Source organism: Scatophagus argus, chromosome 1 (genome assembly GCF_020382885.2).
Source record: "Scatophagus argus isolate fScaArg1 chromosome 1, fScaArg1.pri, whole genome shotgun sequence".
Classification (NCBI taxonomy): Eukaryota; Metazoa; Chordata; class Actinopteri; family Scatophagidae; genus Scatophagus; species Scatophagus argus.
Window position 1 is genome coordinate 29713206 of NC_058493.1, and position 12786 is coordinate 29725991.

The 12786-nt window shown below is 45.2% G+C and overlaps 3 protein-coding genes across 4 annotated transcripts; 2 read left to right on the plus strand and 1 right to left on the minus strand.

Moving 5' to 3' along the window:
- Nucleotides 1-1783: 1783 nt before the first annotated feature.
- Nucleotides 1784-3960, plus strand: LOC124064320 (chymotrypsin A-like). The gene is made up of 7 exons (XM_046398674.1): nucleotides 1784-1934; nucleotides 2423-2526; nucleotides 2618-2697; nucleotides 2836-2914; nucleotides 3001-3181; nucleotides 3508-3641; nucleotides 3736-3960. Exons 1-7 carry the CDS (start codon nucleotides 1799-1801, stop codon nucleotides 3895-3897), a joined length of 876 nt encoding a protein of 291 aa, XP_046254630.1. The 5' UTR covers nucleotides 1784-1798; the 3' UTR covers nucleotides 3898-3960.
- A 2406-nt stretch (nucleotides 3961-6366) lies between these two features.
- Nucleotides 6367-8543, plus strand: LOC124064326 (chymotrypsin A-like). Its single transcript, XM_046398688.1, has 7 exons — nucleotides 6367-6517; nucleotides 7006-7109; nucleotides 7201-7280; nucleotides 7419-7497; nucleotides 7584-7764; nucleotides 8091-8224; nucleotides 8319-8543. The coding sequence occupies exons 1-7, from the start codon at nucleotides 6382-6384 to the stop codon at nucleotides 8478-8480; spliced, it is 876 nt and encodes a 291-aa protein (XP_046254644.1). The 5' UTR covers nucleotides 6367-6381; the 3' UTR covers nucleotides 8481-8543.
- Nucleotides 8544-8648: 105 nt separating this feature from the next.
- On the minus strand, nucleotides 8649-12081 carry LOC124064332 (agouti related neuropeptide). Of its 2 annotated transcripts, none has more exons than XM_046398710.1 (4): nucleotides 10851-12081; nucleotides 9840-9979; nucleotides 9436-9533; nucleotides 8649-9296 (listed from the first exon to the last, which is right to left on the minus strand). In XM_046398710.1, exons 1-4 carry the CDS (start codon nucleotides 10991-10993, stop codon nucleotides 9105-9107), a joined length of 573 nt encoding a protein of 190 aa, XP_046254666.1. In that variant the 5' UTR covers nucleotides 10994-12081; the 3' UTR covers nucleotides 8649-9104. The 2 variants fall into 2 exon arrangements, with proteins under 2 accessions (XP_046254666.1, XP_046254656.1); XM_046398700.1 differs by having other exon boundaries at nucleotides 9840-9982.
- Between the last annotated feature and the right edge of the window lie 705 nt (nucleotides 12082-12786).

A 12786-nucleotide genomic window follows, 5' to 3' on the forward strand; every position in this document is an offset into this window, starting at 1 on the left:
CTTGTCATTAAAAAGGGTCATAAAGTCACTGCTGCTGAAGGTTACAGAGATACAAGACTTGATAGCATTATGGCTCTCTGTCAGCCTGGCTACAGTGCTGAACAATAGAGTTGAGTATTGTTCTGTATGAGCTTGCAGCACTGGACACAGTGATGTCCATTTTAGAGGAGTTTTAGTTAGCATGACTCTTCCTTTGTATTGGAGTGTTCGGTTACACTGAGATGTGATACTGAAGTAAGTGCAGATGGTATCACCTCCATAAATGTTGCCACAGTGCTGTCAGATAGTGTAGGATTTTTTCCCAGTGGCTTGTAATTGTAATTGTAACTGTGGAGGTGTTGGTGTTAATCTTTTATTAGAAATGTATGTATAACTCCTCTTTTTGTATGTGATTTAATTAATTTAGGTGGTCAGGGGACAGGGGACACACACAGTCTCTATGGGATTTTGGGTGGGTAACTGTGCTAATGGGAGTGCAGAGAGGCATGTAGGACTGCAACTCTGCCTCCTGGTCTCAACCAGATATGAGAGCTGCTTCATCCAAAGTGGGATGAATGTCGTCTCTCCTAATGAGGCCAGGTCTTCCCCAGAAGGTCTGCCAATTATCTACAAAGCCCACATCATTTGATGGACACCACCTCGACAGCCAGCAATTGAATGATGACATGCGGCTATACATGTCATCACGAGAAAACTACGGAGTCTGACACAGTCTTTGCTAATGTTCATACCGATTGAATTTTAATTTTAGTGACCTCCCACTGTCGCAGCTGGGTGTCATTACCGCTGACAACTCGCAACTCTCTTCTGTCCAGCATCTCCCACAAGTCCCTCTCACACCTCCAACTAGCTCAGAACGTAGCAGCTCCGCTCCTCACTGGTTTTAACAGACGACACCACATCACCCCCATCGTAGTCTCCCTCCACTGCCTGCCAGTCCATTTTAGAATTGATTTTAAGATTTTACTGATCACTTTTTAAGCACTTCTGGGTCTGGCTCCAAGTTATATGGCAGAGTTGCTGACCCCCAATGAGCCAGCCCGAAGCCTGAGATCCTCGGGTGGGGACCTTCTGGTCGTTCCAAAGTCGAGGTTAAAGACTAAAGGTGACCGGACTTTTGCTGTCAGAAACTCTCGGCTTTGGAACGACCTTGCCGACCTTCTCTTTTATGTGATGTTGTCTTTTTACTGTCCCCTTAAACTTATTGGTTTTAAATTGTATATTTTCTTTTTTTATTTGAATTTTAAACCTTCTGCACTGTTTGTCTATTTATATTTTGTTTATTTATTGTCTTCTATTTTTATACAACTTGCTAGTTTTTTTAAATGATTTTTAAGCACTTTGAAAACCTGGTTTTTGTAAGTTGCTATATAAATAAAGTTATTATTATTTATTATGATATTATCACATTGTTCTGTTTCATGTAATAATTCAGTGATCACATTATTCTCATATTATTCAGTTGTGTGTAAAACTGTTTTCTATTTACTTAAGGAACATTTGAAATGTGGTTCAAACTAAATCAGACATAACAAGACACCTGAGGACGTCATCCTGGACTGTGGAACAATGAGAAGGATATTTTTGATTATTTTGTCACAAAGACCCTTCAGGCTTAGTGAAAGTAAGTCCTTAACTTTCCGACCTCTGCTAGACTTTAAAATAAAAAATGAGTTTGACCAGCCGAGTTTTCTGGATAAAGTGGAGTCACTCACTCGTCTCTAACCTTCATGTTCCTCCTCAGGTGGAAAACTCTCTGTCAGCGCCACCTGTCCAAACTCCCACTGTCTCTGATAAGATGTCCCCTCCTGCGTCGTCCAATCACATCACTCCCTGGTTGTATAAAGGGCTGTGGTTCAGACAGACCCGACATGATCGAGCCATGGCCTTCCTGTGGATCCTCTCCTGCCTCGCCTTTGCCGGCGCCGCCTACGGTGAGACCAACTCTTCCACATCAGAGTAACAGCTGAGGGAGTGAAGCATGCTGGGTGGAGAAGAGAACAGCGCGACAGCTGCAAATTGCTTCTTAACAGTCTGATTCACGCACTGATAGTATATTGAAAAACCAGCAGAGGGCACTGTGGCTTCAGTCAGGAACAGTAAACACCCCATTTCCCAGGTTTCACACCTTTTGAAAGATTTATTCTGTTTTCCGTATTGAGTTCACGATAAGTGGATAAGTTTGTATTTCTGCATCAAGATCTCAGGACAGACTTTCAGTTAACTGCATATGAGGAGCCACTGAATTAAAACAGTACATGCGGTACATTTTAGCAGAGATTCTTCACTGATTGTGTCACATCTGAATACACACAGTTGTACACAACAATATGAAGAAAACTTGCTGCAGGCTCAGGACAAAGAGCTGAACATCCACACATGCGCTTTGTGACTGTTAATGATGTCTTCATGATGTCACCAGGTTGCGGTGTTCCTGCCATCCCTCCTGTCATCACTGGTTACTCTCGTATTGTGAATGGCGAGGAGGCGGTGCCTCACTCCTGGCCCTGGCAGGTGTCCCTGCAGGTAAAAACACACACACACACACACACACACACACACACATACACACACGTGTTGTGTTAATAAACATGTCGTCTCTCTCCTGTTGTTTTAGGATTACACCGGCTTCCACTTCTGCGGCGGCTCTCTCATCAACGAGAACTGGGTGGTGACAGCCGCTCACTGCAATGTCCAGTAAACACCTTCACCCTGTTACCTTCTTCCCCTCATGCACACACTAGCAAATCAAGAACACCCTGCCCCCTCCCTTTCTGAGGAGATTTGTTTTGGACACAAAATAGCTGCCTCATGTTTCTGCCCTTTCCTCCACAGGACGTCCCACCGTGTGGTCCTTGGAGAACACGACCGCTCCTCTAATGCTGAGAACATCCAGGTCATGAAAGTTGGCAAGGTGGGCGACAAACAATGTCACTTTCTCATCTTACCACTCTGTCTTCCTGCGTGTTTGCCAGTTATAACCATGTCATTTCCTGTCAGGTGTTCAAGCACCCTCGCTACAACGGCTTCACCATCAACAATGACATCCTGCTCATCAAGCTGGCCAGCCCTGCCCAGATGAACACGCGTGTTTCCCCGGTGTGTGTGGCTGAGACCGGAGACAACTTCCCCGGAGGCATGAAGTGTGTGACCAGCGGCTGGGGCCTGACCCGTTACAATGGTGAGAGCACAACAAATGGGCCAGTGAGAGGACCAGGCCTCAGGATGTCCGACACTCAATCAACCAAACTAACTAAGTTGTCTCCCTCGAGTCACCCGTGTTCAAGTGAACCCAGGACACACCAGTGTTTCCCCCCTGAGCTTTGTTAGGGGTCACAAGAAGATCAGCACAAAGCAGACATGTTGGGACTGTGTGTCAAACCAGTCTTGGGCATTTTAAGAGAGGAGGCATGAAATAGTTGAAGAAGCGGGGTTCGATATCCAGACGTACAGCTCACACCGTGTATTACCATCAGTGTTTATCAGTGCTGTGTTTGTGTGCTGCAGCTGCTGACACCCCTGCCCTGCTGCAGCAGGCCGCCCTCCCCTTACTCACCAATGACCAGTGCCGTCAATACTGGGGCAACAAGATCACTGACCTGATGATCTGTGCTGGAGCCTCCGGAGCCTCCTCCTGCATGGTGGGTGGTGCAGATGTGTAGCAGGTGTCAGAGTGTTCATCCTGACGTCCTGTTGCTGGTTCTCCTTATGTGTGCTTATTTGTTGTCTTTTCAGGGTGACTCTGGTGGTCCTCTGGTCTGTCAAAAGGCTGGAGCCTGGACTCTGGTTGGCATCGTTTCCTGGGGCAGTGGAACCTGCTCTCCCTCCATGCCCGGTGTGTACGCCCGCGTCACCGAGCTGCGCGCCTGGATGGATCAGACCATCGCTGCCAACTGAGCATGTCAGAGCAGACGGCTTTTAATTTGAAACTGATCATCAATAAAAACAGGAGCAGCAAAACAGAGTCTCTGTCATTTTTTCATGTTGTGATCTAATGTTTGTTCATGCCAAATATGAAGAATCAAATCCTCTGTTTCCCTCTGAGAGTGAGGCTTTCTGATGTAAACAGCCTGAGCTGTGTGCTCAGTGGACAGCATCAACATGTTTCCTGTCTGTATTAGCAGCAGCAGCAGATGTCACGAGGGTTGTGTAATTGTGCAGTTGCATATTCTCTTATGTGTTGTGGAATGGATCGGGAATGAACCTTCACTTTCTGACTTCAACCAACCATTTATTTAGATAACAACAGATCTTACAGTTAATTTCACCTTATTAAGCTCTGCAGAAAGCAGAAAACACAGACAAATAATAATTTAGCTAACTTTTGGTTATAAAGCTACACCACAGGGATTTCTCATGTAGTCAAAATGAAGCCAGCAAAGTCATGAAAGTGCGCTGAAGAGATATCAACACGACAGGATTTTATTTGGAAGGTGTCTTCTACATACCACATGCAGAAATAAACAACTGAGTTTAAACTAGTATTATGTAGAAAGTCACATAGCTGATTAACAACTGCTTTCTCAGGGACTGTAGAGAGAAATGGAAGATTAGATTTTGGTCTATAATTGCACAAAACCTCACGATCAAGAGTAAGCTTTTAAAGGAGAAGTTTGACTATAGCTAATTTAAAGGATGCCTTCTTCAGCTACACTATATAGACAAAGGTATTGGGACAGCTGCCCATCACACCAACAGGGACTTTAATGACGTCTCATTGTAAACACACAGACAGCTTTGCAGCTCTAACAGCTTCCACTCTTCTGTGAAGGCTTTCCACAACATGTTGGAGTGTTTCTGTGGGAATTTGTGCCCATTCATGCAGTAGAACATTTGTGAGGTCACACACTGATGTTGGACCAAAAGGCCTGGCTCACAATCTCCGTTCCAACCCACATCACCTGTGGTGTGCCGCAGGACTCAATTTTAGGTCCCATTTTATTCTCTATTAATATGCTCCCACTCTGCTAAATTATTCAGAGGCATGATGTCTCTTTTCACTGCTATGCAGACGACACACAGTTATGCCTTCTCTTGAGACCCAATGACCCATGAAGCCTAGCTGTCGCCACCAACTGTCTCAGTGATGTAAACTGTTGGATGGCCCAAAACCTTCTTCAACTCAACAATTCAAGAACAGGAATCATGCTGTTTATCCCCCCACATCTCCAGACATCAATCAACCTCAGTTCTCTGTCCACCAGTTCAAAACTCACTGCCAGAAACCTGTGTTGTACTTGACTCAAACCTCAGCTTTGACCCCCAAGTCAAAAATATTGTCCAGTCTTGCTTCATTCATCATGCGTATGATCTCAAGATTCAAACCACTCAGTCTGACCTCGAAAAGGTGATCACACCTTTTCTCCAGGTTAGAGTATTGCAACTCTCTTCTGTCCAGCATCTCCCACAAGTCCCTCTCACACCTCCAACTAGCTCAGAGCGTAGCAGCTCCGCTCCTCACTGGTTTTAACAGACGACACCACATCACCCCCATCGTAGTCTCCCTCCACTGCCTGCCAGTCCATTTTAGAATTGATTTTAAGATTTTACTGATCACTTTTTAAGCACTTCTGGGTCTGGCTCCAAGTTATATGGCAGAGTTGCTGACCCCCAATGAGCCAGCCCGAAGCCTGAGATCCTCGGGTGGGGACCTTCTGGTCGTTCCAAAGTCGAGGTTAAAGACTAAAGGTGACCGGACTTTTGCTGTCAGAAACTCTCGGCTTTGGAACGACCTTGCCGACCTTCTCTTTTATGTGATGTTGTCTTTTTACTGTCCCCTTAAACTTATTGGTTTTAAATTGTATATTTTCTTTTTTTATTTGAATTTTAAACCTTCTGCACTGTTTGTCTATTTATATTTTGTTTATTTATTGTCTTCTATTTTTATACAACTTGCTAGTTTTTTTAAATGATTTTTAAGCACTTTGAAAACCTGGTTTTTGTAAGTTGCTATATAAATAAAGTTATTATTATTTATTATGATATTATCACATTGTTCTGTTTCATGTAATAATTCAGTGATCACATTATTCTCATATTATTCAGTTGTGTGTAAAACTGTTTTCTATTTACTTAAGGAACATTTGAAATGTGGTTCAAACTAAATCAGACATAACAAGACACCTGAGGACGTCATCCTGGACTGTGGAACAATGAGAAGGATATTTTTGATTATTTTGTCACAAAGACCCTTCAGGCTTAGTGAAAGTAAGTCCTTAACTTTCCGACCTCTGCTAGACTTTAAAATAAAAAATGAGTTTGACCAGCCGAGTTTTCTGGATAAAGTGGAGTCACTCACTCGTCTCTAACCTTCATGTTCCTCCTCAGGTGGAAAACTCTCTGTCAGCGCCACCTGTCCAAACTCCCACTGTCTCTGATAAGATGTCCCCTCCTGCGTCGTCCAATCACATCACTCCCTGGTTGTATAAAGGGCTGTGGTTCAGACAGACCCGACATGATCGAGCCATGGCCTTCCTGTGGATCCTCTCCTGCCTCGCCTTTGCCGGCGCCGCCTACGGTGAGACCAACTCTTCCACATCAGAGTAACAGCTGAGGGAGTGAAGCATGCTGGGTGGAGAAGAGAACAGCGCGACAGCTGCAAATTGCTTCTTAACAGTCTGATTCACGCACTGATAGTATATTGAAAAACCAGCAGAGGGCACTGTGGCTTCAGTCAGGAACAGTAAACACCCCATTTCCCAGGTTTCACACCTTTTGAAAGATTTATTCTGTTTTCCGTATTGAGTTCACGATAAGTGGATAAGTTTGTATTTCTGCATCAAGATCTCAGGACAGACTTTCAGTTAACTGCATATGAGGAGCCACTGAATTAAAACAGTACATGCGGTACATTTTAGCAGAGATTCTTCACTGATTGTGTCACATCTGAATACACACAGTTGTACACAACAATATGAAGAAAACTTGCTGCAGGCTCAGGACAAAGAGCTGAACATCCACACATGCGCTTTGTGACTGTTAATGATGTCTTCATGATGTCACCAGGTTGCGGTGTTCCTGCCATCCCTCCTGTCATCACTGGTTACTCTCGTATTGTGAATGGCGAGGAGGCGGTGCCTCACTCCTGGCCCTGGCAGGTGTCCCTGCAGGTAAAAACACACACACACACACACACACACACACACACATACACACACGTGTTGTGTTAATAAACATGTCGTCTCTCTCCTGTTGTTTTAGGATTACACCGGCTTCCACTTCTGCGGCGGCTCTCTCATCAACGAGAACTGGGTGGTGACAGCCGCTCACTGCAATGTCCAGTAAACACCTTCACCCTGTTACCTTCTTCCCCTCATGCACACACTAGCAAATCAAGAACACCCTGCCCCCTCCCTTTCTGAGGAGATTTGTTTTGGACACAAAATAGCTGCCTCATGTTTCTGCCCTTTCCTCCACAGGACGTCCCACCGTGTGGTCCTTGGAGAACACGACCGCTCCTCTAATGCTGAGAACATCCAGGTCATGAAAGTTGGCAAGGTGGGCGACAAACAATGTCACTTTCTCATCTTACCACTCTGTCTTCCTGCGTGTTTGCCAGTTATAACCATGTCATTTCCTGTCAGGTGTTCAAGCACCCTCGCTACAACGGCTTCACCATCAACAATGACATCCTGCTCATCAAGCTGGCCAGCCCTGCCCAGATGAACACGCGTGTTTCCCCGGTGTGTGTGGCTGAGACCGGAGACAACTTCCCCGGAGGCATGAAGTGTGTGACCAGCGGCTGGGGCCTGACCCGTTACAATGGTGAGAGCACAACAAATGGGCCAGTGAGAGGACCAGGCCTCAGGATGTCCGACACTCAATCAACCAAACTAACTAAGTTGTCTCCCTCGAGTCACCCGTGTTCAAGTGAACCCAGGACACACCAGTGTTTCCCCCCTGAGCTTTGTTAGGGGTCACAAGAAGATCAGCACAAAGCAGACATGTTGGGACTGTGTGTCAAACCAGTCTTGGGCATTTTAAGAGAGGAGGCATGAAATAGTTGAAGAAGCGGGGTTCGATATCCAGACGTACAGCTCACACCGTGTATTACCATCAGTGTTTATCAGTGCTGTGTTTGTGTGCTGCAGCTGCTGACACCCCTGCCCTGCTGCAGCAGGCCGCCCTCCCCTTACTCACCAATGACCAGTGCCGTCAATACTGGGGCAACAAGATCACTGACCTGATGATCTGTGCTGGAGCCTCCGGAGCCTCCTCCTGCATGGTGGGTGGTGCAGATGTGTAGCAGGTGTCAGAGTGTTCATCCTGACGTCCTGTTGCTGGTTCTCCTTATGTGTGCTTATTTGTTGTCTTTTCAGGGTGACTCTGGTGGTCCTCTGGTCTGTCAAAAGGCTGGAGCCTGGACTCTGGTTGGCATCGTTTCCTGGGGCAGTGGAACCTGCTCTCCCTCCATGCCCGGTGTGTACGCCCGCGTCACCGAGCTGCGCGCCTGGATGGATCAGACCATCGCTGCCAACTGAGCATGTCAGAGCAGACGGCTTTTAATTTGAAACTGATCATCAATAAAAACAGGAGCAGCAAAACAGAGTCTCTGTCATTTGTTCATGTTGTGCTCTAATGTTTGTTCATGCCAAATATGAAGAATCAAATCCTCTGTTTCCCTCTGAGAGTGAGGCTTTCTGATGTAAACAGCCTGAGCTGTGTGCTCAGTAGACAGCTGGAGTCACTCTGTGTTAGCCTAGGTAAGACACTATGACATCATCAAGGTTCACAAAGAGCAACATCTGGCCAGGTTGCACGTGTGTGTGTGACTTCCCCACGTCCTTAGAACTACACAAAGCTGATTTGTTGTGCTTTTGTTCAAAGGACCACATGGACACCAGCAGGGGTTTATTTGGTATCCAGTCCAAAAGAAAAACAGTTTTATGACACATCACTGTTGAACACATTTCTCTGTCAATTTTAATTACACAGAACACATTAAACAGACATCTGAACATACGTGTTCCTCAACAGTCATTTATTACACAAAGAGCACATTTTATTCAGCAAGTAACAGAGAGAGCATAAACATGTTTTCTGTCTGCATGTGTTCCCATCATGAGATGCATGCATGAGATGCAGGTGCTTCGTCAAGTGTGTTGTCAGGTGCGTCTTGGTGGGCAGGTGTGACCAACCCGGCGGCAGTAGCAGATAGCGTTGAAGAAGCGGCAGTAGCAGGTGTCACAGGGGTCACAGCAGGGCAGCGGGTAACCCAAACACGACTGTTGGTGGGGGATGCAGCGACGAGGTGAACGCATGGCTCGACCCTGCAGCTGCAAGGCTGCTGATGAGTCCTGGAAAACAGGAAGGATGTGTTTCATAACGGGAGACAGATCAATTACATGCAGTCAACTTAAAATACATTAACAGAACTAGAAGAAAGAGACTTTTTATAGTAAAACTACACTGTGTCTTTAAATAAGCCACACCCACCTCATCAAAGGTCCCTGCATCCATCAGGAAGTGGTCCTCCACTGAGTCGACTGGTAGGAGGGCTGACTCATGAACGAGGTCAGGGGTCTGGCTCCTCTCTGCAGGACAAAGACAGAAACTTACTGTTAGCTGTCGTCCAGCTTCATTTCTCTATCAGTATGTTGTATTCCTGAGGAAACTGCAGCTGCATGAGATCACATGTTGGTTTGTCCATTCTGTGCTGCTGAAGAAACATGGTTGACTCTGACTTCTTCCCTCATCCTAAGATCTAATATTAGATTCCATCTCTGCCCATAAATCCTACACACGGGACCTTTAAGAAATGATTGTGATCTTTTCAGCTGTGCCCTGATGAGTCAGGTGACAGGTGTAGTGGGGTCTCAGATTCGACAGGAGTTACTAACCCATGTCAGTTAGGTATGAGTTTTCGGGGCGGCGGCCAGTGGCAGGACCTTCATCCAACTGAATATTTCCATGAACCAGAGAAGAAGAGAGATGCAGCAAACTGAAGGACCAACAGCAGAGCAGCACAGAGCCAAACATCCTGCTGTCAGAGAAAACAAGAAGAAGAAGAAAAAGAAGAAAGACAAAGGATACAACCAAAACAAGACTGAGTTTGTTTGAGCAACAGTTCAGTGTCTTAAAAAATTTCTGATGTGATTTTACAGACAATTTTGTCTTTGAACGTATAAATGATTAACATCTGAGTGAATCTGAGTGAACTGAATTCATACATCAGCTCTGAAACATCTGATGAAAACGAGTATGGACGACAGATTTTCACTGATTCCAATCACAGTGAAGAACATCAGCAACAGGAAGCTTTTCACTGCTGCAAAGAAACTGAGTACATTTACTCCAGTCTTGTTTTATTTATTTCATTTTATTATTTTAAAATGTTGTTTTTTCATATAGCACTGCACAGCAGGACACACTACTTCTGTTTTAGCAGCTGCACCTCAGTGCTGCTTGATGTTACTGGATCAACAAGAGATAAGGAGTACTTTTACCATGATAGTTTAAGTACATTTTGCTGATAATAATTCTGCACTTATACAAAAATAACAACAATAACTTTTAGTTTACATTTACGTGAGTGTTTTTGCTTGGTGGTATTTTTTAGTCAATCAATACGTCTTCCACTTCTGGCTAAGTAATAAAAGGTTATGGAATAAAGATAATAAAAAACATTTAGAATAATAACCGAATCTAATCTAAATTGTTTATTGTGTGTGTGTGTTTTTTTTTTAAATTATTTTACATCAGAATGACTGCACTACATTTTGTTCATGCAGGTATAATGACAGTAAAAGTCAGGAAAGCCGAATGTCCACAGTAAATGAAGGAGCAGCAGAGCAAGAGTGGGCAAGAGACTCAGACTCACACAGACAGACAGACAGAAAGAGGTGACTCACCTGTTGCTGGGATTCTTAGTCGTCTTTCTCTCTCTCAGGTGGTCGACGAGCAATTTAAAGGCCCTGGAGGAGCAGAAGGTCACATGACCCACTAGTGAGGGTGACAGCGGATGAGGGGGGTGAGGACAGCAATCCTGCGTCATAAAGTTTCATGATCTTGTGGAGAAACATCAGGTGGAGTCTGATGGAGGATCTGATTGGGGGGGGCTCTTGTAAATAACATCATCTAATTGAAATTTCAGTGTCAATATTTAATTGTAGCACCCCAAATTCACATGTACTAATGTGACTCAAAGGGATTCACAGTCAAATGAAAAGAATAAGAACAAATTTAAAACCAGCTGGGTTCTTTATCTGTTCTCACCTGCAGGAGCTGAGGGCAACAAACCCTCACCTTCCCTCCAGGACAAAAGGTGTACTTTTGCAAAGTGTTTTCATTAAATTATTTCTTCATTTCTCTCAGTAGCTCAAACAAGAATCAGGATTTACAATCTACAACATGAAAATACGTTTTGCTCTTTTTTTAACCTGTGAGATGACTTCCTGTTGTGTTTGTTTGTGAATGTGTTTTTATTGAGATGATAAAAGACTGAATCATTGGCCTCAGTCCTTGGCCAATTGGATGTTTTCAGGTCCAGTCGTTCACCTCATTAATGATCCTCTCAGTGTGTTAGATTGGAGAACATTAGATCAGCTGCTTCATTCTTGTTTCTTCTATTATCAGAAATCTGCTGCTTCATTTAACTCTTCATCCTCGTCATCCTCCATCTGTAAACATGGCGTCCATTCTCTGAACTCAGACACACTCTGCAGTCGGCAGGTAAACTGATGACTGATTACAGTCCATCAATAGGAAATGACTCTTAATGAAATGTGTTTGTCCTAACAAACTGCTGTCATACACTTCCTGTTTCGGGCTGAACTGTTACCATGGTAACAGATGAGTAGTGTGTGGAGCGTCATCTCAGTGTTTATTATAGATATGCACATATACACAAAGACACACCATAGACATAAAGGAGGGAGCTCTTATTGTGAAAGGCCTGTTCTAAATTAATAAACTGAACCAGGATCAGTCTGATGAGATCAGGCTGACTCTGGTCATCTGAGTGGCTGCAGTTTTGAACGGGTTCAGTTTAACCAGAGAGATGGAGAAATAAAGGAGAGGGGGGGAGACAGAGTAAGAAAAGGGAGAGGGAGAGAGGAGAGACAGGGAGGATAGAGAGGACAGTGTAGAGCAGGAGCAGCCGGATCCAGGCAGGGCCATGGAGAGGGCTCAGGATCCAGCAGCACTATCAGTACAATAGGCAGGGCCATAGAGGGCTCAGGATCCAGCAGTGGTACCAGGCCTCAGGAGGGCGGGGTAGGAGATTCTGGATCCAGCAACAGGCTCCGGAAGTGCTGAGAAAAGATGGAGCACAAGAGCTCCGGGGGAGAGGACGAGTTAGTGCTGTACCAGTGATGGGACATGATGAGTGAGTCCCCCTGCTCTGAAAGCTCGGGGTCTAAGGATCTCCCCCAGCTATCTAAACCTATAGCAGCATAACTAGGGGTTGGTCTAACTATAGGCTTTGTCAAAAAGGAGTTTTAAGTCTACTCTTAAACATAGAGAGGGTGTGTGCTGCCCGGACTGAGGCTGGTAATTGGTTCCACAGAAGAGGAGCTTGATAACTGATAACTGGGGCAGTCGTGGATCAGCGGTTAGGGTGTCGGACCCGTAACCGGTGGATCGCTGGTTCGATTCCCCGTCCCGGTGTCCATGGCTGAGGTACCCTTGAGCAAGGTACCTAACCCCCACTGCTCCCCGGGTGCTGCACGCGGTCGCCCACTGCCCCGGGTTTGCTGTGTGTGTGTGCACGTCACTTGGGTGGGTTAAATGCAGAGCACAAATTTCGTTGGAGTGAGTTCCCTCCAATGACAAAAAATATGTCACTTC